General features: G+C 42.4%; 1 protein-coding gene across 8 annotated transcripts in view; it reads right to left on the reverse strand.

The window, feature by feature from the left end:
• The window catches only part of LOC129124497 (uncharacterized), a 187,441-nt gene that overhangs the window by 153,855 nt on the left and 6,999 nt on the right, over positions 1-26,587 (reverse strand). For 7 of the 8 annotated variants that reach the window (XR_013183708.1, XM_077184172.1, XM_077184171.1 and 4 more), the window contains exons 2-4: positions 20,353-20,487; positions 19,570-19,679; positions 18,050-18,154 (exon numbers count right to left, since the gene is read on the reverse strand). Coding sequence is in view for 7 of the 8 variants with exons in the window: in XM_077184172.1 (XP_077040287.1) it covers positions 18,050-18,154; positions 19,570-19,679; positions 20,353-20,487 (350 nt within the window). In the remaining variant the exon portion in view is untranslated. Of the gene's footprint in view, positions 1-18,049; positions 18,155-19,569; positions 19,680-20,352; positions 20,488-22,391; positions 23,612-26,587 lie in introns of those variants that run through there. The other variant, XM_077184176.1, reaches the window with a different exon arrangement.

Below are 26,587 nucleotides of genomic sequence, written 5' to 3' on the forward strand. Positions count from 1 at the left end.
AAGGCTCAGCTCTCATTTCTATCGACTGTAACACATTTTTCCTGAAAAGGGGTGATGAGAGAAAATGTGTTTTCTTTCAGTGCCAGACATGCACATGGACCTGACACTGAGGAAAGTGTTTCACAGTATTCCCCAGTGGCTGCAGCTATGATCCAGAAACTGATCCTTTAAGAGCATTTAGTCATAACACTGGTACTTTTTGAATAAATCAAATCAAAGTGGCCGCAGCATTAGATAAGACATTGAATTATTTTGCTTAGGACCATATTTACTAGGGCTGGGAAGAGCCTACTCCACTCTTACTACAATTTCTTTGACTTTTAAAAGGACTGGAGTTTAGAGGGAAGGTGGCTTTTTCTGTTTTTATTTTTTTTTCTTTTCAAAAAGTGAAGCTGTAATTCAAATCCTGGTAACCTTGGAAACAGCCTCTCTCCTCAAATATGTCTGTGTCAATTAAAGTAATTGGGACACTCCAGCTAATGGTGCCTAGATTTCAATATCCAGGCTAGTGCCCAAGCATTAGTCCTGAAGGACTTTCTGCAGAGACACAGATCCTCAGAAAAAAGCATCTCTTGGAAGGGTTCTGCTCTTCTGGTGAGCATTTGTAAGCAGGATGGCTGGGAAGAAGCCACCCACCCTTAAAGAATGTCTTTGTGAGAATTCACCATGCCCAGACTACTGACAGTGAACTCAGGGTTTATTTGTATGTGTATGGCAACAAAGTTCCTAAGCAAAGCAGGAGAACAGCATTTTCACCTTTAAGAGTGACTAAAAAGCTCTACAGATTCACAGAATTAAGCTTTTTTTCCTCACCCTTTGATAACATGTGAACATAAACATGCACACCCCCCTCAAAATTACAGATTCATCAAGAGACAGCCTCTATCCACTCCAGATTTATGAACAAACAAACAATACTGACTTTACTAAAGTGCCTTAGGCTGTCCTAAGAACTGGAAAAGGAAGAACAGGATTCCCACCTTGTAACGCTGGTGGCTGGGAAAAAGAAAATCAAGAAATAATTCAGAATTTCTAACAGCACCCAAAAGCAGCTCCTTCCTTCTTCATTGAAACCAGAAAGGCTTATATAAAAAAGGAATATCCTCTAATGTGTTTTGAAAACCACAGACATCAATCAATCACTCAGTTCAATGACAGGCATCACCACCTTTCTGCAGATATACTTTAGTAAAAACCTTTTTTTGAGAGCGTACAAATATAACTTGGGCCCCACCCCCCAATCCACAAAAGAAGGTATTAAAAGAAATATTCCTTCTACAGAGGATACTCACTGTGAAATACTGGCTTGCAGCATAATAATTAAAATTAACTTTTAAAGTCTTCTGGAGATAAATAGCTTTTCAAGGTATTTTAAAGACATTTATTTTTGTACATTAAATTGTTGTACAGCAGAAAGTGATGTTAGTAAATGTAAATGTTACATTAGTAAATGTTTTTTGTTGCTATGCAAATGGTGAAGTGCCCAAGCCACATCTAAAATCTGTCCCTTCCATCCCTATCAACAGCAGAGAAGCAGAAGGAATTACATAGCCTTTGGGAAAAATAATCTAAATAATGATGGTTTGAAATGATTATGACTGGGTATTTTTGTTGTCACACATAATATGGGCAGAGGGAATAAAATAAAGTCCACCCTCCAAGCAGTCTTTTCCCATGCGAAAGATTTACTGTAATTCTTTTTCTAAAGCACAGATGATCCAGGCCTTTGAGGCTGGAAGACCAGAACTGGCCAGAAAATGGGTTGCTCAGACCCAGGCTGAGGTGCCTAAGTGATTCTCTGACATTAATAATGGAAAAGAAGGGGGAAAAAAGCAGGCAGAAGAGTGCAGTAGCTGAGTCAGGACCCACACACACATCACTGCCAGCAAAGGCATCAAAGATCAGAAAAGTCCCAGCCCAGAACTGTTGTTTCAGTCCCTTTGAGACGTGGAGTTATTTCTGTAAGAAATCTGTAATACAATATGGAATAACTCCATTGACAAGATGTGAAGTGGGACTGGTCCAAGTCTGCAGCAGAGCAGCTGCCAAACTGGACTTGGACAGCTCAGCTCTTGAAGGCCATTTTTCAGTTTAAAGACTACAATAAGCAAAATCCTGAAATATTATGCCTGTAAAACACTTTGGAAATATGCTGTAATAGTCACTAAAACCAGCAGAGATAATAATGCAAGTTTCAACTTGTTATGGTTTGAGTATGGAAAACACATTCTAGTCACTGAAAACCCAGACAGGAAGGGGTTTTGTAACAATTTACTTTTACAAAGTAAAAATTTGTAGTTTCACTCTTCAGATGGGTCCAATTGTCCTCCCACTGAAGGAAGCTGAGTTTGACATTCACATCAGCAGCAGCAGAATTAGGCTATAAAGCTACAACTGCATATAAACAGCTGGCAGACAATCACATAGCAGAATAAACATAAACCCAAAATTAATTCAGAATAATTATTTATACAGGCACAAGTGAGATCAGCGTTGTGGATTTTTTTCTTTTGGTGGAGATAAAGATTATCTTTGTTTTATTACCTTCTTTTATGTGAGTAGATGCTGAATACCGTATCTTGCTGTAAAACATTTCATATTTTAGCCTAAATATTTATACTGAGCTTTATTCTGAGGCAAAGTAGTTTAAACTTGGTGTTTTATTCTACTAGTTTTACACTAGAATAGAAGTGGTCACGTTCTCAGCAGAGGAGATTTTAATGCTGTACTAAGCCCATCCTGCAGACCATCTCTGAGAAGAGGCCCAGCACAGTGCATTGTGCCAATCAGATCTTCCAGAAACACCAGCAGAATTAAATTTACAATAAAGGCTATTGAGACCTTTCCAAGGAAAACAAGCTTGTTTAGTTTTTAGATCATTCAATAAAGCATCTCCCAGAAAACACGAGTTGGAACCCAGCTCTGGTGAGACATGGAGCAGGCATATGCTCGTGCAGAGCAAAGCTGCTCAGAGAGCAGCTGGAGATCCCTGTCTGCAGCAACCCTGAGAGCCCATCTGGAGGGGTTATGGACCCCAAATCCCCAGGGGTTCCCTCAGGCACAGAACTGGGATGGTTTTGGGATGCTGTGCTGGCACCAGCTGCGCCTGCACGGAGCCAGGGACGCGTCACGCTGTGTGACTGCATCCCAGAGAGGGCTAAAAGGGAGCTCTGCACATTTATCCAGCACCTGCCAGAGCAGGGCTCTGCTCACCTTGGAGGTGTTCTCTACCTGAAGCACAATAAGGGAGATCTTCATGTCCATAAACACCTGGATTTTGTCGCTGTGTTCCAAATCGGGGCGAGATGAAGACAAAACATCTCTCTGATCTTGAAAACAAGCTCAGAACACAAAATCCTGATGCCCAGCCAGGCCTACACCACAGCACATCTTCTCTCATGCTATTTGCAAAGGCATCTGCAACCTCAGCCTTGGCTGCCTCTACTATTCAGTGTTTTGTTCACTTCAAACTAAGTGCAGGATGATGAAAACTCACGGAGCACGATGGTGCCAAAAGAAAAGCTGCACCACCATTAATTGCTACACGAGTACATCAGATCTGTCACGAGCACTGACATGCCAGGCATAACAAGCATCTCTGAAGTCAAACTCCCCTTTTTTCTCTGCCACAGAGCAGAGGATGCTGATGACAGATGGGCAGAGTTAAGCAAGACGACCGGCCAAAATCCTCTAGCTGCATTTCACTGCCAAGACCAGAACCCCAGTTTATAGCACAAACCACTAACTTTCAGGCAACAGACAGGGAAAAAAAAAAGTCTATAAAAAATTAATGGTATAAATAACAGGAATTAAAAATGAAACAATCATCCATTCTTCTGGCACCTATTCCTAAATTTCTCCTCTGGCTCCAGGACTATTCCCTCTGCCTGCATAGTCCCAGAGCCACGTAATTGCAGAACTGCCACTCCACATCACTTAACACTGCTATCCACTGAAGTCAGAGCTCCTCTCCTCTCTTCTGACTGTTCTTTATCCTCTCCACCTGAACTAGGATGGGCTTTTATTCTGCCATGCTGACTGGCACCAGCCTGGAGTCCCTGGACTGAGAGATTCAGTCACGCCTGGTGTGTCTGAGGTCTCCCACCACTTCTAGCAGGAGGTGATCATTTCTCATTTACCCCATGGTGACAGCACATCTTTTATCAATAATGGAGCTTCCAAACCTGCTCAGGATGTGTGCAATCAGGAGGGACCCTGCCAGACAAAGCCACTGTATATAGAGTGGTATTTTAACACTTTGCCCCTGCTCTCTCCCAAATTCTGCTGGGAAAGTTTGTTTCAGGTTCACCCATCTTAACCTGAATTTACATTGTTTCACATTTAAACCTCCCAGTGATTTCAGTCTGAGCTGCAAGTAGCTAAGCCAAGAAGGTCCTCTATTTCAGTGTGGTTAATGGTGCATCAAGTCTTCTGCTGCCTCACATCCCTCCCTCAAAGTCAGCAGGGCTGAAAAGAGTCTAAGTCAGGGTAATTTCAGCCAAAGTCCCTTCAAGTATCTGCAACATTCACATTTTCCTACCTATGAATTGTAACAGCAAGTCACAAAGCACTATCATTTATATAAACTTGCATTTTAAACTTAAATATCATCTCAAGAAAATGAAGACAATGATTTACTTAAATATGAGAAAGAATGAGATCATTACAAGTACACTACATCAAAAATGGCAAGAAACTTTTCAAAACTTTTTTTATATTGGCAACTTTTGTAGACTGACTTCACTATTCATTACTATCTGGTCAAAGTGAAAACAATCAATAGTAAATTTCTACCAAAAGAAAAACCTAACAGCACAATATCATATTGTGTGCATTAAATCAATAGCCCTCCTCAGTTTTAATGTAGTTGCTGCAATACTTTAAAGAGAATTTTGAAATGAGTGTTTTTTAAACCACAGAATCTCACTTCCTTCATTGTGAACTGAATAGGCTTTTAATGAGTGTTTCTCCGTACAGATGAAATTCTCTATAAGGGCTTCAAAAAGCTTTGCAATTATTAAGATAAATAAATCCACCCACATTTCTAATATGTGCTTCACAGATGGGTAAGATGAGAAAGCCTGAAAGCTGCTTGCCCCAGACACAGAGCAAGCCAAGGACAGACCCATGGTAGCGGGGTTAAGAGTTCATCCTCTCTAGAAAAGCAAAATGAGCCTGATGCAGAGTCCAAACCTGCCACAGCAAACCTTCAGAGAGAGGCAGGGAGAGGCCAAGGCCAGCACAATCAGCTCCTGCTGGGCTGGCAGGAGCAGGGATGGGGCAAATGCTCCTGAGGAACGCACATGGCCGTGGCTGTGCTGCAGGGTGCAACCTACAGCCAGCGCTCCCACCCCAAGGGCTGGGGACAATCTGTAAGACCTGCAGCAAGGCAACAGCTCCTTCCTGGCTTGGGAAGCACACCAGGTGCCTCTGCAGTTCTGCACCACTCCCACTCCAGTGCAGTAAAACACAGGAAACACTTCCCAGGAGATGGCAACACCCTTGTCTGAGGGACTGTCACACACAGCCACCCACCCTGAGCCTCACAGCTCACATCCTGCAGCATTGAGCACAGGAGAGGCAGAAAAAAACACTGCAGAGGGTGAAACATGAGCCTGAACTGCATTGGCAGGAAAGGGACTTGAGGAAATGCCGGGTAAAGCAGGACCTCTCTGTCCCTCCAGTGGGATGGCAGCACAGCAGCACAAGAGGAACCTCCAGGCAGTCACTCTGCCCTCACACAGCAAGGCCAGATGGATTTTCTTTTCCCCAGGACTGTGTACACTCCAAGACATGGTCACTGATGGGGTTTCTGGACCAGTACCACCCCCCATCCTTTGTCGTGCAGCTGGAGTGCAGCAAAGCTTTGTAAGTCCCCAATTAATTTAGCCAAAGACATCAGAGCATCACTAGGAAGAGACTGGCACACCTGCCAAGGTAGAGTGCTATGCAGGCAAGAGATCTGCACCATCACTGGTTAAAAACCTCACAGGTTTGCTGTTAGCACCGAACAAAGTTAATAATGACCACACAGAAAACCTTTGAAATGGTGACAGAAATATGGGCCTCCCAACAGAGCAAAAAATACAGCCTGCTTAGAGCTCCTAAGTCAGGGAGCTTGATATTGGACAGGAACAAGCCCAGTAAAATAAATCAGGTGAATGTTACTGAGTACCTGTGTCAGGGTGAGGGGCACACAAAACTCTCAGCATTACATGCAGAGATGGACAGACAGACTGAGCTGCAGTGCAGGCCAGCCAGGGGGGCAAGGTAACACACACTGGGATGAACCACACTTCAGGCATATTCTGCCCCTGAATTCCAAGGCACAGTGTTGCTCAAAGAGCATAGTTTAAATCTATTTTGGTATTTATAAGATAGAATGTGCTGTTTCCATACACACTTTCATCTCAATGCATCGATATGTCTATTAAAAACAAAAGAAAGAGATACTGGCGTTGAATTTGCATTTTTGAAAGCTTATGGAAATGAACATTTATGAAGAGGCCATGAGAGGAATGTATCAATTAATAAGAGGAACTTGCACTAAGAGAATAGTCCTGGTTCAACAAATGCTGGTTAGCCAAGACCATGGCAGAGCAGATTCAACCTCACTCAGTTTTTCTCCCACACATTCTCCCCCACCCCAACCTGTGCATTTCCCTTTTCTAAAGGTTTAGGTACACCTGAAACTTCACAAATGTGTGTCTATATATTTTGGGGTAGTTCAATTGTGGTTTTTTAGACAGTCTTCCTTATTTTTAGACTCAAGGAAGTGAAAAGAGCCATTTCTGTGATGCACTAACAATTCTGAAGTGCTGAGCTCACAAATTACCTGACCAGGCTTTTACAACAACATGTTTGTAGTATGCCCCCTTTTTGGGTTTTTGGGGTTCTTTTTTGGTTTTTTTAAAATAAAGACAGCATCCTTACATTACAAATACTTATCTAAGAATACACAGGAATTTTGAGGAAAATGAGATGAGGCAGGTACCATCAAACCTCCATTTGAACTGCTCTGAATGGCTAAGTCTGAGTTCCTGTGGTATTTTAATGAGTTATGCTACTCTTCATACACTTCTCTAAATTGCTAGTTAGCTTTATCCTTCACCTCCAGCAAGCTGTCCATATTCCATGAGAGGAATGATGGCATTTCAGGTTTTGGTGAACCCATTTGCCATCCCATTTCCACGCAGAACCAGACAAAACCAAGAGAATGTTTTCAGCAAAACTGAATCAATCGCCCAACCCAAAACTCCTGAAGTATTTATTCACAGATACAGTTGTTCATCAGCTCTGAAACTCCTGGCTTTATTATGTGCCTGTCAGGATGAATGATAATGCCAAGGGGCTGGCAGGATAATGAACAACTGCCAGGATAAATGGATCCTCACACAAAGCTCTCTGCAATACAAAGATGATGACGAGAGCAACGCTCAGAGCTACACCCACAGTTTCTCCTTTTCCATTTTTCCACCATGTGTTGTGCAATTTTCTTCTGTCTCAAGTTTACTTGGCTGGAACAAAGGTGGAACGCGAAACAAATTGTGGCAAAATCCTCTGGAGATGTGAAGCACAACTCTGCTGCAATCAATGTGTAATTGCCTAGTCATGCCACAGCAGATGAATCTGCTCTCCATGCAAAGAATTTAGCAAGCATTGTAATATATTCACTTATTTCACAGTTATTAAGTCTGCCCTCTGATGAACATCTCTCCCTTATCTACTGTGTTAGCACATTCTCCCTCCTGTTGCTTCCCACACCACACAAAACTACTAAAGAAAGATTATTACAAGTGGAGATTGGGTGTGAAAATAATTCCAAATTCAGTTCCCACATCTGTTCATACAGTACCACCTTCCAGGGCATGAAAGAAGATTTTAACCACAAAACACAGAAATCAAGGAAGAGAGGATTTAACTGCACGAGATCCAGAAAGGATGCACTGCAGATTCAGCTTGGAGAACATCACTTACATAAACAGCCTCTATTCATTGCAGCAGCAAACAAGGATATTCAGTTAAACAAGATTTACATACAATTTCAACACAATTTTCCATAGGATACCAAGATCCAAAATGAGAAAATATTCAGGAAGTTTAAGATCATTTTAAGTTGAACTTTTTTTTTTCCCCAACCCCCAAAAAATTACACTTACAGCTTCTAGGTTATTTACAACATAAATGCAGCACATGGATCTGGAGGCCTCAGCAAGAGTTGCAAAGGGTCAGAGGGGAAGGGTAAAAGTCTCACTGCAGGTACACCTCAGACTGGAGCAGGTGTGGGAAGAAGAGATGGAAGGACAAGTGAAAATCCAGCCATCCCAATTCCCATGGAATGGGTTATTTCTCCCCTCGTGTCACATCATGTTAATGCTAACAGGATTCCCAGCACTCAGGTGTGAAGGAAAGCATGTCAGACATGCAGCACATCAGCAGTGCCTCCCCAGCTCCTGCCAGCTCTCTGAGCTCCCAAACACTGAGATTACAGAGAGAAAAAGCAGATTCAGGTCAGCAACCCTGCACACAAAAGCCGCCCTTGCAGCAGGGATAACAACGAGGAAAGCAATTGCCTGTGAATTCCTGGTGAAGAAAAAGCAATTAGGTTTTACAAAAAAGGAAACAGTGAGAAATAAGTTTTCTTTAAAAGGATAGCACAGACACCGATTCCCCCACTTCAGTACCACCATGAGAATCTCTCAAATGTCTGAAAAACAGGAGCAGCCACTTTTATTCCAGGTGGTCACGAAATAGATTTGGCCTTTTCAACTTTTGGTGTACTTAGAAGAGCTTATTAGAAAGTACCTGAAGAAGCAGAAAACAATTTTGAAATAACTGGATCTAAAGTTTAAGTCACAACTCGAGGTTTGGAAAGTAGCAAGGATGGGAAAAAAATGAAGAGGGAAAAGGAAAAAGAATGATAAAGACACTCAAAAATAAAAGAAATTTTAAGAATCAGAGGGGCAGTGTCTCCAGGGACCACTTCATCCACAGCTGCCTCTTCTTCCACGGGAGATGCAACAAAGCAGAAATTAAATATCTGCCTAGACAAATAACAGCTGCACTTCCTTTAAGAAGAGTAAGTCAGTGCTTTCATTATCATTGGGGGGAAAAATGAGGCACCTAAAAGAACACTTTAAAAAGACCAAATTTTCAAACAGTCAAATCAGAAATTTACCCAACCTTCATAGCTTTTTATGTGACCAACAAAACCTATCTGGAACAGGACCTATTTTCAGAGGACACCAAATCTTACCATAGAAAAAAACACAAAAAATATTTCCGAAACTCTAAATCATTGCTCACCTCAAAATTTAAGAGAGCATGGGAAGTCATTTTAGGAAGCAACTGAACAATGATGCTGGAAAAATCATTTAGACCAAGTTCTTGCTCCAGCCTGACTTGGAGAATATTTTCATTTGCCTGTGGAGGTTCTACCTATTAGTTTTAGTTTTACAAGGCTCAAATTCACTTTAGAATTTTCGATTTTCCATTTATAAAAGCTGAAATATATCAACAACAAACTAATGAAAATATTAACTCCAGTAGCCACATACTTTTCCATTTCAGTTGTGGTATTTTATTACTGAAGTATCATTGAATAAAATGAGAAAGTGAATTTTTAAGGTATCTTTAGCACATGTTTAACCTTCTCCCATCCCTCCCTGCTCCAAGCAGGGATAGCGCTGTCTTAAGATTGCTACAGAAATACAAAAAAGTCCAGTAAGTAACATTTCCTTCCTAACTTGTTGAGGTCAATCACACAACCAGTGCTTAGATTAGATAATCTAAGACTTTTATTTGTGAGTAGTCTCACATTTTTGGGTGGAAGCACGCCTGACATATCTGAGCAAGAGCCAGCAAGACAAAAAACAAACCTCATCCTGCAACCTCCCTGGGGAAATCTTTATTCATTTTAATACTTGTTCAGTCAGCTGTCTCAGTGAATGACAAGGTTTTATCTCTAATGTGAATGGCTCTGAAGGCTACTTGCATTATCCATTCTTCAGCAGCTGCTGCTGAAACCACAGGGTTGCAAACTTATAATTAAATCCAGCTGCCACCACTGTGAGCTCAGCTCTATCGAAGTGAGCAGCAGTGCCTCGTGGTTGCTGGCAAGATCCTGCCTCCCCTTCTAGACAATGTAATTAACTCTTCTGCCCCTTTTAGATGAAATAAACATCAGCACTGAAAATGCTGTTAAATGACTGTAAAACAGTATTTATGCTGAGGAATTCTGCTGCAGTCATTACACCTGAGAAAACAAATTTCTAGGTTGACAACAAATAGCTGTTTCCTTAAGAGCACTGAGAGGACACCCAAGGAGACACATGATGGAGTTTGCTGTAGAAAAAGTGACAGATACACATTAACACATCTACTCTTAAGCCTTAAAACACAGCCTCTGGCAAAAAAAAGCACATACCCAAACCCAGCTTGAGAGAATTGCAGACAAGGGCTGGAAAGGAACCAGGACAGGCGCCACAGGCTTTCCTTTGATGCTAAAATAATTTTTAAGGGCCATTGTTCCTGGCTTAAAATAGATTTAGAGGTACCAGACCAGAGAAGTTGTAGATCCCCCTTCCTGAGAGTGTTCAAGGACAGGGCTTGGAGCAACGTGGTCCAGTGGAAGGTGTGAAAAAAGATGTTCTCTAAGGTCCCTTCCAAAGCTGTGACCCAGTCCTGACTGAGCAGCTAAACCCACACATGTCTAGAGGAATCCCTTTCCTCCTTTTGCAGTGCAGATCTGTTCATATCTGTGTGTCAAAGTGTTCAGGTCAGCAAAAATCATTCGCCACCCAAATGCGACTCTGTCAGTCAGGGTCCTTGCAGGGCTGCTCCAGGCAGCTCCACTCCCTCCCTTCCACAGGAAACTCCACTTTCCCTTCCACAGGAAACCCCACTTTCCCTTCCACAGGAAACTCCACTTTCCCTTCCACAGGAAACTCCACTTTCCCTTCCACAGGAAGCACTGCAGTGACAGTGCCTCAGGAGCATCTCATGGCAGGAGAGCAATCAGCAGTGCCACACTGCACTGATGCCACTGAAGGACACAACAGCAGCCAGCCAGGCTTTGCTTGTGAAGGCTTCTCCTGCTCTCTGTACCTCTTTGGAAGCACACATCAGTCCAAAGGTTTTTGAGAGTGGGAGGGGAAGTGCAAGCAGCAGTGTCTGACCTCTGGCTGAAGGGGAGAGCTCTCTGCAGACAGGACAATGAAATGCACAGCTATGAAATCCATCTCCAACTTCACTCTGAGGAGCTAGCAAAACACAACAAGAATATTCCTAAAGACATAACAATCTGCTGGACATTCTGCCAAATCAGTTACAATTCCATGTTGTCTAGATGCTTTATTAATACAGGGGCTGCATCCAGAGCTACACAAGCCCTGCATGGACTGGTGCTGGCAGAGCTCAGCCATGGTACCTTGGGTAATTCAATCCATCTGCAGTACCTGATCAAATTCACTGGGAGCCCAAATAAATCTGCCCCCAGCCACACAGAGGCCATGCAGGTGTCATGAAACAGAATCCAGATGTTTCTAGAGACTCAAAGTCTGCTCATTCACCTTTTGTTAGTGTGGGGGGGAGGAGGAATGTACCTGCACAGCCCCTCTGCACAACACTCAGTCTGCTGGCACTTGCAACCACATTTCCTCACCCAACAAACAAATGCCAGCAGCCAGACAGCAGCTCTTCCCCTGTGACTTTTTTACTTTTCCCTTCTGCAGCAAGCCCAGCCTGAACAGCCTTTTGTGGCAAAGACAACGGGGGTGAATTCCCTCTCTGCAGTGGTTGTTCTGAGGTTCATTTCCTCCTGACATATTTGTTTGCAGCTCCAGCCCTGCTGTCTGTCTAGCTGTCTCTCCCTCCTAATGGCAGTGGAGGGCAGGCAGTGCCTCCCTTTCAGCAGGATGGGCTGATGATTATATCCTGTCACACCCAGCAGAGAGCCAGGCATGATCTTTCAATCAGCATTTTTCACTGCTCCTGGTTTAGGGCAGCAGAGCTTTTATTCCTCTCAGCTTTTTAGTCGCTGCTTTAAAGGGCTTTTTATGTGGGGAGGCTGATGAAAGGTGTCTCTGTGGACAATGCTGGCAAAGAGCAGGTGGGAGTGAGGAGAGGAGCAAAGAAGAGAGAATGCAAAGTTTGGAGGAAGCCATGCTTTCAGGGTCTTTTGATTCCTGCCCAGGGCCTCGCTCACAACTGGAATTAATCTCTGAATCAACTGTTATCTATCACCAGAACAGATAATGTCATTTTTATCTCAACCATAGCTTTTTTTCCTTGAGAGATTACAGATAGCTTGGGCCTCCTGCAGTGATCTGTGCACCACATTTGTCTTCTGCAAACCTCTGCCCAAGAGAGCATCCAACTCACCTCTCCCACGGGCTTCCAACCAGCTCCAGACTTGTGACACTTCATATCCAGCTTCAATGTTACCTTCCTATTAATTTGTAGCTGTATCCATCTATAATTTAAACATACAGATCCCATGATGTTTTCAGTGTCAGGACACCTGTCAGCTGTCACCAGAGCACAGGAGACAGGTCACAAGGAGGTGTGTGTCACCACCAGGGGCTCATTACCACAGCCCCTGGTGCAGGAACAAGAGATTGCAGCACATCCCAGCCCACAGGATGCTCTCAAGAGCTCACTGGGGCTCCTGCAGTGCTCCAGGGTGGCCCCAAAGCAGCTCCCCCTGCCCAGGTGCTGCCTGCCAGGGCTCCTCCATCACAGCAGGAACGCGGTAGCCAAAAAAGCAGGCACAGGATGGATGGATCACGGCTCTGGGAGTCAAAAAGGAGCAGGGGAAGATCAAAACAGAGTCCCACCAGGACAGAGGGTGAGCAGAAGGGTTCTTCCTGCCAGAGGACAGGGACTTTCCCACCCTGAGCAGCCTCATCAGTCATCTCTGCTTCCCTTGCCATGACAGGCTGGCATTTTGCTAATGAGACTGAGTCACCTGGGGCAGGAGGAGGACTGTGCTAAAACAGGAAAAAAAACCCCAAAGCTGGTATCTTTAAAGTATTATATGCACTAAACTAGAGCAATCTGAGCATAAATTATCTTTTGTGCCACCCTCTCCCACTCTCCCTTATGGGCTAATGGCAAATTTTCAAGTTAAGAAGGTTGGCTTGGGTCAAACTTCAGGGAACTCATGGCCAAAATGTGAAAACAAAATGCCAAAAACGCTGGAACAATGAGGGCCCAGCTATCAGAGCTAATTTACCCCCACAAATAATTAAAACATTTCATAGTTTCAGTGGGAAACAAAGATCCATGAAAACTGAAGACATCCCCATGGGCAACAGATCCATGGGAGCTTTCAGCTTGCCATTTGCTATTTTAAAGAAGGAAAATTTGTAGCACTGGCTCATTTTGGATTTACACTGCCCTGTAAGGTTTGTGTAGGTCTTCAGCCTCAAAGCTGAAAAACTTAGAGACCAGGATGGCAGGCAGGACATTAATCAGAAGTTGTATCAAAAAGCTCTTTGCAGGAAGAAACATTTCCTAGAGGAAAATGGAAGAAAATTATTTTCTTTTTCACAGTGAAAGAAAAGAATATTTTTATTTGTAAGAAAACATATCAGAATTCCTGACATTTTAATCAATGGTTTAAAAATAAACCACCTTTGTTTTAAGCAGCTTTATAGTGTAAACTCTGATCTACCTGCTCTAGGAGGTGCTGGTGTTTTTGTTTACCAGAATCTTTATAAGTTCAATATCTTAATAGTGTGTGACCAGAGTGAAGGCAGACATTGACAGCAAGTCAATGAACTGATGAATATCTCCCTCATAAGCATTTCATTTAGCTCCCCATGCAGTGTGCATCCTGCCTTTATACACACGTTCCAGTGCCATTATCTCACACTTAATTACCTGGGTCTCAAAGCACCTGACGAAGGAATGAGCCACCATTATCAACATTTCATGTACAACAAAGCCCAGGCAGAGTGGGGTAATCTGCCAGAAGTTACTGCATTAAATGTCCAAGGTCAGAGGCAGGTGGAGGAGAAAGCTCTTGTCGGGTGAGCACTGCACCCAGCAGAGCACCCTGCCTCTCCAGATGTGTGCTGGGGAAGCAACAGCTGCAGGCTTGAATGATCTGCACCAGGCACTGCAAAAGAACCTAAAATCCCACTTGTGTGACAGCAAAAAGCAGTGTAAAAATTAATCTGCTGGCACCTTATCTGTTAAACACTGGAATATTGTGTTCAGCTTTCTTTGGAGAGGACAAGCACCATGCCACCATGAGAGACTTGGCTGACAAGTCTTCCCTGCTCATTCCTCACCTATTTTAAAACACCTTCCAATCACACCCATTGTCTCAGATAGGCTCAACTGTACTTATTCTTTCATAATTACAAAAAGAATAATTGCAAAACATTAATCATGCTCAGATTTTGTATCAGTCAAGAAGTTACAAAGCCTGTTCAGTTCTCACTCTGATTCTTTACTTCATGTTTTAAAACCCATCAGGAGGCACTCAGCAAAACCATCAACAAGTTGAGATTTGATGATAAAACACTTAAGTGTCAAAACTAACCCCTCATTTTCCATTGATTACACGTGCATGTAGAGCACATAGAAGAGGAGTAAATAAATACACCCTTGTTTGTAGAATTTGGAATGCTTTTACTGGCTGCATGTCCAAGTAAAAAGTCCCAAGGCTGAATTAAACAGACTAAATGAAATTCATTTACTCCCATGTCCAGCTCAGGTGGCCACCAAGGCCTTGAACAAGATCACCAGGACAACCAGTGAATATCAATGACACCAGCACTGCAGCAGAATTCATTCTTGGTGCTGGGTTTTACCTTCTCTCTTTTTTGTTACAGGTTTTCCCTCCCTTTCACTGGGACAAACGGGGATCACAACTTCCAAACAAGTTCAAAAAAAAAAAATGGAAAGAAATCCAGCTTGCAAGTTTCCATTGTAATTGATATAAGTCTATTATTACAAGACAAATTGCAGCAGACAGTGCAGGAGACAGCTCAATCTGTTACCCAGTCCCTGCAATGGCTGTGTGAAGAACTCGACCATCTCACCCATAAATCTTTCTCCCAGGTTTGCATTGCTGCTTGTGTGGGTAAAATAATAAAACTGGGGAGTGACAAATTAGTATAAAAATATTACTTTATTTTTTATAAATAGTAATTTATAAGTAATTTTCATAGCGTACAAGGGAGGCAGTAACACGTTTCTAAACACAATTTACATTAGGTTTGTTACAGGAGCCCTGGTCCTGGCAGCATCTCATCAGGAATGTGTCATGTCCCAGGCTGCAGGAACACCCCATATTCCTTTAAAAAGTCATTAGCTGCTATCATGCCAATTGGGAATAATCATCTCTGCTGAGAGGGCTGTGAGGCTGCCATCCTGAAAGATCCATCACAGACTTTCTCCAGGAAAAAATTCCATTTCCAGGACAATGACCTACTCCCTAACTCAATGGCAAATATGAATTCCACAAAAAGAACTATTAGAAGATTCCTGAGGCACATGTCCCCATTTTTTAATTGAACCCCATTTTTTAATTGAATTTAGAAATATTTTTATACCAATTTGTCTATTGTCTGTAGTTCACAGCACCCAGCAAGGAGATCATGAGAGTTGTTGCACAAGTGAAACTTTAGAATCAGCTGCCAACACTGATGACCGAAACAGAGAAGAAAATCAAAAAGGTTGGAGAGGGGGAGATATAAAATGGGACACATGAAGCAATTTTGCTCAAATGGGTTCAAGTGCAGCTATGAAATGCCTGTGGTTCCTCCTCTGACAGGAGACTGACAGGAAGTCACAATACCAGAAGTGACAGAAGCCAAGATTACAAATGTGGGAAATGGATTTATAGAAAATTCTCAAAGCCTGACAAAAAGCTCACATTGTATACATCTATGTACAAACCTTAAAATAAAAATCACTAAGTTTAAAATACCATAAAATAAAACAAACATTTTAAAATAAATAAACTAAAAACAAGTTTCAAAAATAACCTTTCAAATAAAAGATATTTTTTAAAAACTATTAAAAATACATTATAATAAAACCCACACAAAATAACTTTAAATAATTAACCTTAAAACATTTACAACATAATATAACTAAAAGTAATAAACAATAAAACCATTTATATAATAATTAAAAATTAGTTAAATTCTAATTGCTGCTCTTATACCAATTGGTGGTACCAAGTACCAAATTCACCTCAGAATCATAGTGAGGGACTCCTTAATTCTTTGAAAGGAAGAAAGAAACCATCTCTCAAGCATTAAATCCAAGCTGCTTTAAGAGCAATATTCCAACATCAGCCAGGAAAACCAGAGGCTGTGGCTGTCGGTCCCACAGGACATTTCTCCTTCCCTTTGCCTGCACAAATATGACACAAACCTCAGAAGAATCTGACTGCAGGCCTCTGAAACAGTTAAGAGGCCTTACACTCTAAATTACCTTGCTTTTGTTAGGCAGGTGAATGGTCCATAACACCCTTGCTAAAGAAGGCTTTTCCCCTTCAGAATTCAATTTATAAACTTCCTCCTGCCAGGCTGCGATAGCAGCTCTGCACAAACCTGAGAACGAGGGCTCCTGGAATTCCATCCAAAGCCCAGGAATCAATAGAAAGCAGACAAACAGAGAGCAGAGATAAGAGTTCCACCCAAGTGCAAAGAGCAGGGACTGCAGGATGCCCCTCATTGTTTTTGCAGTCCCTCTGTGAAACAGAGGCTGCACAATCCCATTGCAGCTGGAAAATCTGACCAACAATCTGCCTGTTGGGAATGGCCCAGTTCCACAGCTGTCTCCAAGCAAAAGGAGTCCCAAAAGGCAATTTATCATGACAAGGACAATTTATAATTTGCTGAGATATATTCCATTTGGTAATAAGTTCTATTAAGGCATTTTGGAGATTGAGAGTGATCCTGCTTGCCTTGAAGCAGCAGCTCTCCTGTAAGTTAATCACAACCAGCCTGCCTTGGTGTCACTCTGGCTCACCTCAACTCACCCACATAAACTTGTTTTTGTGGGCACTAAAGAAATACCCAATCACAGCTCAACTGAACTGAAATTGTCTGCAGGCAGCAGCAGCTCCATTGTAAACAGCTCTGCATTTTATTTATTGTTATAGTCCCTCTCACTCACACTGCCTGACAGACAAGCCAGGTGAGGACACAAAGATATTAGAATTTAAAAGGGAAAAAACGAAATACTTAAAAATCTGCCTTCCTTTGAACAAAGCACAATATGCTTCAGCTGAAAAGGAAATTATCATTTGCCTAATACAAAAGAAGCCCTTTGTCCCAATCACAGCCTACTCTGAAGGAATGACTTTCTTCCCTCAAGAAGCCAAATGGATGCAGTGCTGTAATTTTGGAGAGCTTTACACAGTGTGTTAAATTACAAGACAACCCATTGTGGGTTTATCAAATTGTGAGCCAGTGTGTGAGACAAAAAAGATCCTCATTGAGAGTGGGTGATAGAGTCTAAGTCACAGAGAATTCAGACTATAGTATGCTAGAACACAGTGAAATGAAAGATTGGTGCATATATTATTCCAGGAATACTATGAAATATTTGGTAGTGAGCTATAAAACCTTCCTACTTTGAGATGCACCAAAAAAAAAAAATCCCATGAACAAATACAGTGGTTCATTTGCTGCATTCTTCACCTACTGCCCACCTGCTTTGACTCAGAATTTCCTCTCACAAAGGTGAAAGCAAGGCTGAGAAATTCACCAAGAGCACCACAGGAACATTCAAGTTGAGAAGCAATAGACAGATAATATCACTTAATATCAGTAGCAGTATCTACCACAGACACTCATTCATCTGATACCAATCCAATCAAATTTTCATCTTGCTTTGTTAAAGTTCAATAAAAAAAAAATCTGGAAAATCGGAGAATTATCAAATAACCACTTAAAAGTGCAGCAAACGCACCTTTAATTTCAAGTCAACGTTAATAAAATATTCTTGCTTTAACAATTATTGTTGAAGCTGCATTTTCTCCCAACAGCAGCTGCCCTTGAGACAATCCCAGTGCACTCACCATACTGGCAGCGAGGCCCCTGGAATCCTGCAGGACACTGGCACACCTGGGATCCTCCTCCAGAGCACTTCCCTCCATTGAAGCAAGTGCCAGCAGTGCACAGCACTAGAGCACACAAACAGAATGGGACAGGTTATTTCAGCTCATTTCGGGCCAAGGGTCCTCCAGAACTGCCTCTCTGACTCAGTCCTGCTGCAACACAACCTTCCAAATCAGAAACCCAGATTTTTATTGAAGTGCAAAGGCTGGACCGCAGCGGGACATGGTATCATAGGTGTAACTACCTTGTTGGCATGAAGGAATTTAATAAAAGAAGGACTTAGATGTTGTAGTTTAACTTGAGGGTGCTTCAGAGGCAGAAGACAGGACTCAAAGCACTGCCTGAATCCAAAATAAAATAGGAAAAGCTGCCAGACAATGATGGAGGAATGGTTAAAAACCACTGATGCACTGGGAGATATTATATATGTGGAAGGGAATTGCAATTCTTCCTCTAACACAGAAGATTTTTATTTGCAACAACTTAAATTCCACATGCTTGAGCCAAACTTGCAAAGAGTATCAAATACAAAAGAGTAATTCAATCACTTTGGGGCCTTAAAGAATTCAAAGCAAGCCTGCACTGCTCTTTCAGGAAGAAAATTTCCTTTTGCCACTGGTGCTCACATACCTTAAACTCCTTTACACCAGAGATTAAAACACAGATTGTAAACATATTTTTGACTTCTTACAACTAAACAGGTGCACACTAAATATGTAGATTCAGGCTGAAACTAACAGGAATACCTCTCAGGCTTGTTTTTGTGTTTTAACTACAAAGAGACAACCATAAAAGCAAGCTCTCTGAATGCAGCCCTGAAGTCGGTATAAAGATTAAAAAATAAATAAGAACAGATGCTAACTTTCATACAGAAAACACAATTACTGACTAAACAGTAACAAAACTAAACACTGAGTAGGTTGCCATCTTCTACTGATGTCTAGTTAACAGTGGCTGAAGTGCTGCCTTATCATTTAAGCTAAATTCCATCTTTTAGGAAAACATCCAATCATTATCAGAAATTAGTGATAGAAACGGGTTCTCATCAGATGGAGAACCACAGGGTAGAAATAAAACTGCCCCAATGGCACCAGGAGAAGGGAAAATGCCCAAAGCAGTCAGACTAGCAAGTGCTACACCCAAGCAAAGTGCCTCACAGCAGATTTCTCTGCATAATTCGGGTAACAGCAATAAATTTGGTTGGCCTGTCAAAGCCAGGCTGGCACAAAAACGCTGCAACAACCCCAATTAGAATTTAGACTGTTGAATCCAAATTGTGTGGATTAAAATTAGATCTACTTGCTGCTTTTACATGAGCACTTTTATCTTTTTAAAGGACATTTACTCCCCCATTGCTGAGGAAATGCCAGTTACAAACCACAAGAAGCAAAACCCTCATATCTGGAAGTGGGGATTCAGTAGGAAGGCAGGGTCTGAGGATGTCACTTGGTGGTTCTGTCCCAGTTTTGTCCCAACTCACAGTGCAGACAGCCGGGTTCATTGTCCTGCTGGGCCCAGCCAGGGCAGCACTTGTAGACAGTCTGCTGCTCCATCCTGTACACCTGCTTGTAAACCGTGTAGTAGCCAGACCTGTGGGGACAGGAAGGTTAAAGAGCAGGCACAGCTCCCATTCCACCCACTCCCACCTCCCCAGCAGCACACTGCACTCACATGTCACATTTATGAGACTTTTTTCCAGCCTCCATCAGTTCTCATTGAAAACAAAGAAAATACAGCAAACTGCATCCTGATAACACCCAGTAGCTCTGATATGCTCTGTCCACACATTATTTTGAAGAATTTATATTCAAGCTAGTCAAAGGTGAGTAATTTTTTTTTTTTTTTTTTTTTTTTTTTTTTTTTTTTTTTTTGTGCAATCCGTTTTGGGTTTAGCTGTTGGGGGAGTCAGATCTCCCATCAGTTCCAAGCATGTGGCAGAAACAGAAAGAAGTTCAATTTTTCAAAGTCAATGACTTGACAGCTGGGCTTCACCTGAGCAAGAACAAGACAGGAACATTTTCTGATAGTGCGAAATTCTGAATCTAAAGCCAGCCATGAAGCTCATGAGCAACCCAAAACACATTAAAAAGTCACATTTTCTACGCGGTAATAACAGATTTCAAGTCAAATCTCAGGAGGACGCTATGTCCATAACATTTCAGATGAAACAGTTGACAACTTCTCTCACAAAAAAAAAAAAAGTTAAAGAACTTGCACAAGGATTAGCAACAAAACCCATTTATAAGAACAGATAATGTGTTACCTTCTCTCATAGCTCACACACCACCTCCTCTTCGTGCAGCCTTGCTTCCACATCCTGACCATGCGACTGAAGGACTGAATGCAGGGCTCCTGGTGTCCCACCAGAGCCAGCTCCAGCACTGGGCACACATTGGGCCTGGGAGGGGCAAAGAAAAAGATAATTTTTATTTCTGACACCAAATTTAGACCTCTAGAGAAACGCACATAAACCTATGCTGTGTTTAACATTGAACCAGGATTTTTACTGGTGTTGCAGCTCCAAGCCTTAGAAGGCAGCATGTGAACAATGCACTGAAATTCAGGTTCCTCATCAGTCAATGAAAGATTTACCACAGATTCAAGGGCAGATAGGATTTATCTGAACTATTGCTAGGGAAATTGTGTATTCTGTAAGAGCCCCCCTGATATCAGTCCCCTCAGGGAAACACACGGAATTGTAAGAGGAAGTATCCTTGTTCTCTGCTGATTATTCCTAAAATAACAAGACCAAAATAAAAGCTCTGCTTTGGAGGATGATATGTAATCTTCATCCTGCTACCTAGCCAGAGTTACAAAAATAGCAGGATTGCAGGAGGTATGGAGGGTCAAAAAAAAGGTTACTTGCTGATGGTTTTGCAGAGATTTCGTCTGCCTTATCCCAATTTCTTTGCCCTGGTATAAATCAGGAAATTTTGCATGACAGCAAATAACAGCAGCAAACATTCAGGGTCTAAATAAAACCATAAAGAATGAGGGGTTTTGTCACCTTTGAAGGCAGGAACCTGTTGTGACACGAATGAAATTAACTCACTGATTTTTTTTGAGTAGTTTATAGATTGCGAGTGCAATACTTTCATCACCAATTCCCCAGGACAGCCTGGCCAGGCTTTGCAAGCACAAGCCTCAGTAACTCAAGCACAGAGGGGAACAGGGACCTCCCATACCCCCCTGGCAGCAACACCATCCAGCAGAGAAGCCCTTCCCCAGATTTCAGCCTGAGCCCTCTCCAAGCTAGGGAGTGACCAAGTAACACCCTGTCACACTTGTTTCCTCTGCCACGGGTAGGAACATGACCCTGTGCTAGAAAACCTGGGGGTGGCAGTGATAAGAGAGCAGTTCCAGCCCAGGAGCAGCCTGGCACTTGGTCACCATCACTCACAGTGGATATTGTTGATGTCTCATTCAGGATTTATGGAGTTTTTTAACTCTGAAGCCTGAACACCACACAAGGTAGCCTTGCTAACAAGAGAACATCTTTCATCCACAGGTCTTCAATTGGTTTACAAATATCATTAAATAACCCTGTGCAGAACCAGAAAACACTATAACCATGTTCAATTTTCCTGCTGAGCTTGGAACACTTGGAAGAAGCCCTGCCTGGATCAAATCCCACAGGATTTGAGTGGAAAACAGTGCCAGTGCTGTGCAGGATGCTGTCATCACCCCATGGAGAATGGCACATCCAGCCAGGCCACCAGAGCCACCACAGCTGCCAGGGGAACACCTGGGACATCATCTCAGGGCAAAGAGGAGCTCTGCCCAACAGGGACACTCCAGGAGGAGGAACAGAACAGATCTAGCACAATCCAAACAGCCCTCAGGAATTCAGGTAGCTCATGGAAAGGAAGGCAGGAGAAGAAAGCCCACAGCTGTAAGCTCTGGCTGTCCTGTGTCACCATGGAAAAACAGTAAAGAATCCATTTGTACTGGCACACCTGACCTTGGCAGAAGTTACTTTCCTGGACTAGAATATCTGTTTCTCCCAGGCTTTAGAGCAATTAGAGCAATCATCATCATCCTAAACCACACTGCCAGTGGACATCTCTCCATGTCCTTCCTCCTCTACTTCACAGCCCATACTCAATATTGCTCCATATTTCCCATTCCTCAGGTCTGCCCTGGGTGCCAGCACCTCAGAGCAGAACAGGAGATGGTCACAGCCCAGTCACAGATTGCCTTAAATTCCTCACACCACCAGGCTTGCCCCTCATTCCCAACAGCATCTCCATCATTTAGCAATCCTTCCCATGTGCCCCAACCACCCCTTCCCTCCAGAATTACCTCCCCACTGAACATATTTAGCTGAAGTTCAGAGCCATTGTTCCCAAGCCATTCTTAGCACAAAGTCTGCCATTTGTTTCCCATCCAAAGAAGATCTTTGTGTGCCCAAAATCTTGCCTGTTTTTCCTCCTTTCCATTACGTCAGTTGGTCTAATAAAACCCTTGCCTTACTTAGCAACCATGCCTCACTTAGCAGGCTTTTTAAAATGACTCTCCCTCCAGTGAATAGAACATCATGTTCTGATAATTCATGCATATCTCCTTTTATTAGAATTGCCTAAAACTTTCCAGATAAAGGTACATTCATATGCATCGCTCTTCCATAAATAAAAGAGAGGAGCTGACAATTGTTGTAATGACACACTGAGCCCATCCCACAAGTTCCTCCTCATGTGATATTGCCATGTTTCCAGGAATAGCAGTATTGACTTCTAGGATATGGTTAATGGGAACAAATGACGCTCACAGAACAAAACAAGCCAGCAGCAGAGTCATATGTTTATGAAGATTTATTCAAAGTAAGCCATTCCTCCTTGATGCCCTTGGGATAATTTAAAGGCAGATATCAAAACTGCTGAAACACTATAATTAAATTGCAGCAATTGCATAACATGTAATCCTGTGCTGGCAAAGCTGGGAATCGAGCAAGCCCTCTCCAACAATTCAGCATCCTCACAGCTCCCCACACACACAGTCAGCAGGGCAGGTTTTGAGCCATCTGACTCACTGGGGACCTCTAAACCTCAGAAGAGCTCCTGGAACCAGGCTACAGCCAGTGAAGGTACAGTCCAGCACTGTGGCACTCTGCTAATCAGAGGCCATGCAGGACTGAGCTGAAGCCCCAAGTGGATGTAGTGGTGTATTGGAGAACAGCTCCTGTTTTCCTGCCCTTTGCATCCAGAAGATGTTTCTTAATGGGAGTTTAAGTGTTAAAACAAGCAAAAGTCTCAAAGGCATATTATGGGCCAGGATTTGATGGATACAGCAGTCCCTTTAAACCCTTTTGCACTGGTGCTCTGTGCTAGCCAAGGCTAACACCAAGGCTATTATTAGCTTGTCAGTCTGACTCAGGCGAGGCAGAAAGCTCTCTTAATATTTGCATTAGGAGACTGCCCTTTAAACAAAGACACCCTACACACTTCCAGCTCAAGACTTGAGATTCTAATGAACAGATAATTAGACCAACACGGAGCAAGAGCAGCCTGGGCTAATCATCTGGCTGAGGTGCCTGTGAACCACTGCACAAAGGGAAAAGTTCAGAGAAAATTAAAAGCATCTCCAGGCGGGATGTAATTCGTTCCTGTGTTTGGAATTTTAAAGAGAAAATTAATAGATCTACCACAAAAAAAAATCACAGAATGGTTTGAGTTGGAAAGGACCTTAAAGATTACTCAGTTCCAACCCCCTGCCATGGGCAGGGACACCTTCCACTAACCCAGGTGGCTCCAAGCCCTGGCCTTGGACACTTCCATTTTTAAGGTCCATCATATCTCTGTGATAGGGATATTTTCTTTTTCTGCCCTACACCTGGAATGCCAAAGTAAATCTCTCATTCTACCCATCTACTTTCACCCAGCTCAACTCAAAAAGCTGAAGGTAGGTAGATTTAACAGCAGTGAGAGAGCAAACACACATCAAGATATCCCTAAAGATTTCTTTCAACAGCACAAACTTTAAATCAAAACATTAACGAAGACGAATTTGGCTGTCTGATTTCAGGTCTTTCCACAGAGACTCCCTGAATGACACCACCTTCTACACTGAGTCAGACAGCTGTTAGCATCTCCCTAAAAATGAGATGTTGCAGCCTGCATTGCCTCAGCTGACGAATTTGCAGCCTGAACACTATTGATCTTCCCATAAATCAGTCAATAGATGAAACCTGTCATCACGAGCAACTTGCTGGAATCCTGTATTTTCAAAACACTAATTGGTTGCTGCTCCTTCCCCTTATGCTGTTATTAAAAGTTTAGAAAACCTCAGTCTGCTTACTCAGTTTTAGTTTGAAAAGATCAAATAAGAGTTTCCTTAAGGGAACCAAGATTACAGTCAGGGCCAAATTCTCCACTGCTGTGATGATAACTGGTTTTGCACCAGAGATGCACTGATGTTGATCTGAAAATAGTTGTACACTGCTACAAAGGATTTGGTTGGGAGCTTTTCAGGTTAACTGTCTGAACCCCCTCACACCTCCAACATCACCATTGTCTTATAAAAAAGAGCTCTAGAAAGACAAGGTGGCACCTTTCAGAAACATGTGGCACTGCAGAGGGGAAACAGCCAGCAGCATGATGTTTTATGCAGAAGAGATGCTGATTAAAAGTTTTTAATCTATATGACCTCAACTGGAAAGGAGAAAAAAACCCAAATTTTGTTTGAACACAGGAAAAGAAAAGTCAAATCAGGAAATAGACCACAGAAACAAAAGGTCCAAAGAACAAGTTACATATATTGGCTTATATATATATATAAATTTTGTCTCAAGATACATATTGCTTAATAATTCACAAAGGCCAGAATGACAGAAAAGGCTTTTATTTTTTTAAGCTGCCAAGCTCCCCTTTCTACCCTTAATCTATTTTAAGGCTCATTTCCCTGATCAAATTAATCAGCACTACCAGAGACAATTAGGACATCCTGCTCCCTTGACCACTAATCAATCCCTGCTCTCTCCTGATCCTGTATCAATATTTGTGATGTTCACAGCCCCTCTGGGACATGGGTTGTAAGCACCAAGCTCATTTAGATTAGGTCTCATTATCACTGCTGCTCTCTGGCTCTGTGCAGGAAGGTCCAGCACACCAGGCTGCCCCATCCCACAGGTTACTAATGCACTGCTGTGTCTCACTCACATCCTCCCTCTGATGAGATGGAGCAGCTAAATAACATGAGAGTTCCTTCAGCCTCTGTGCCCTGCATCTAGATGAAGAGCAGATCAATAGGAGATGATTAATTACACACTCAGCTATTATAACAACAATAAGATTTTTGGTTCTTGCCGCTATCAAAGTGCAGCGCCTGTCGTTTACCTTCCACTTAACCATCCTCCTCCCTCCCCCAGGACAGAATAATCTATTTGGCTTGGCAAGAAAAGCAGAAGGTAAACATGCACATCCAGATCATTTAACTATGATTGGTCAAGCCACTTTTTTTTTTTTTTTTTCATTTTAAAATCAGGGAGTGTTTTGTTTTTTTTCCTTTTAGTGTCATGTAGATTCAATCCCCAGCAACATCCAGTTTTATAGTTCTGTCTACTACATCCAGGAGAGCACCAGTGACCAGGCCAGCACAAACACTCAGCTTTACAAAATTTAAGGACCCAGGTCCCAAGGATCTGTCTCCTAAATAGAAAATTAATGGGATATCACATAAAGGAGGCTAAGAAATAGCTGGCACGCGCTCATTGCTAAGACAAAGCAGATAAGGGTCTAAAATCCACATTAAATTGAGGATGTAAAAGTGTGAAATCAGGGAGGAAAGCTCTAGGTGTAATTTCACATTAACTACACCCACTGCCACTATCACTGCCCTGTGTGTAACACCCCAGTAAACCCCAGTCCCCAATAAACCTGCCAGGTGCACACACCTGAGCTTCCTTCAGCAGGAAAGCACAAAGGGACCTGGTGTTCAAATATTAGCACAAAAATCATTCCAAGTGTCACAGCACTCTGTCACAAGGAGAGAAAGCTCGCTCTGGTTTGCAGCAGGTGCCACACTGTTTGACAGTGAAATGAGCTGGAAGGCACTGAAATCCTCAGCTCTCTTTCAGCAACCATATCTAGGAATTGTTCACTGCTTTTTTGGTGCCTGCCAGATTTCAGCAGTTTCAAAGCAAAACTTTTTTTAAAGCTTACTTTTAAAATAACACGGAATATATAACTTCCAATCAAACTGCAACAAACATGATTACATCTAAGGTATGCAATGTATGTAAGAAAAATCCCTACATGCCAACATTTTAGGTTTAAAATATTCCAAGTCTTTTACTCCCCTATAAATCATTAGCTTGATACCAATGTCCATTTTTGAGGGGTTTGGGGTTTTTTTTGTTTGGTTTGAGGTTTTTGGTTGTTTGCTTTAACATTAAGAAAACTTGGTTAAGCTAAATATTTAATTAATTTTAACCACAGAAAAACTAACATGCATTAGTGGATTAGCGTTCAACAGTGGCAAAGTAGAAGGGGGAAAAAAAAAAT

This window comes from Agelaius phoeniceus, chromosome 10 (assembly GCF_051311805.1).
Source record: "Agelaius phoeniceus isolate bAgePho1 chromosome 10, bAgePho1.hap1, whole genome shotgun sequence".
NCBI classification, from domain to species: Eukaryota; Metazoa; Chordata; class Aves; order Passeriformes; family Icteridae; genus Agelaius; species Agelaius phoeniceus.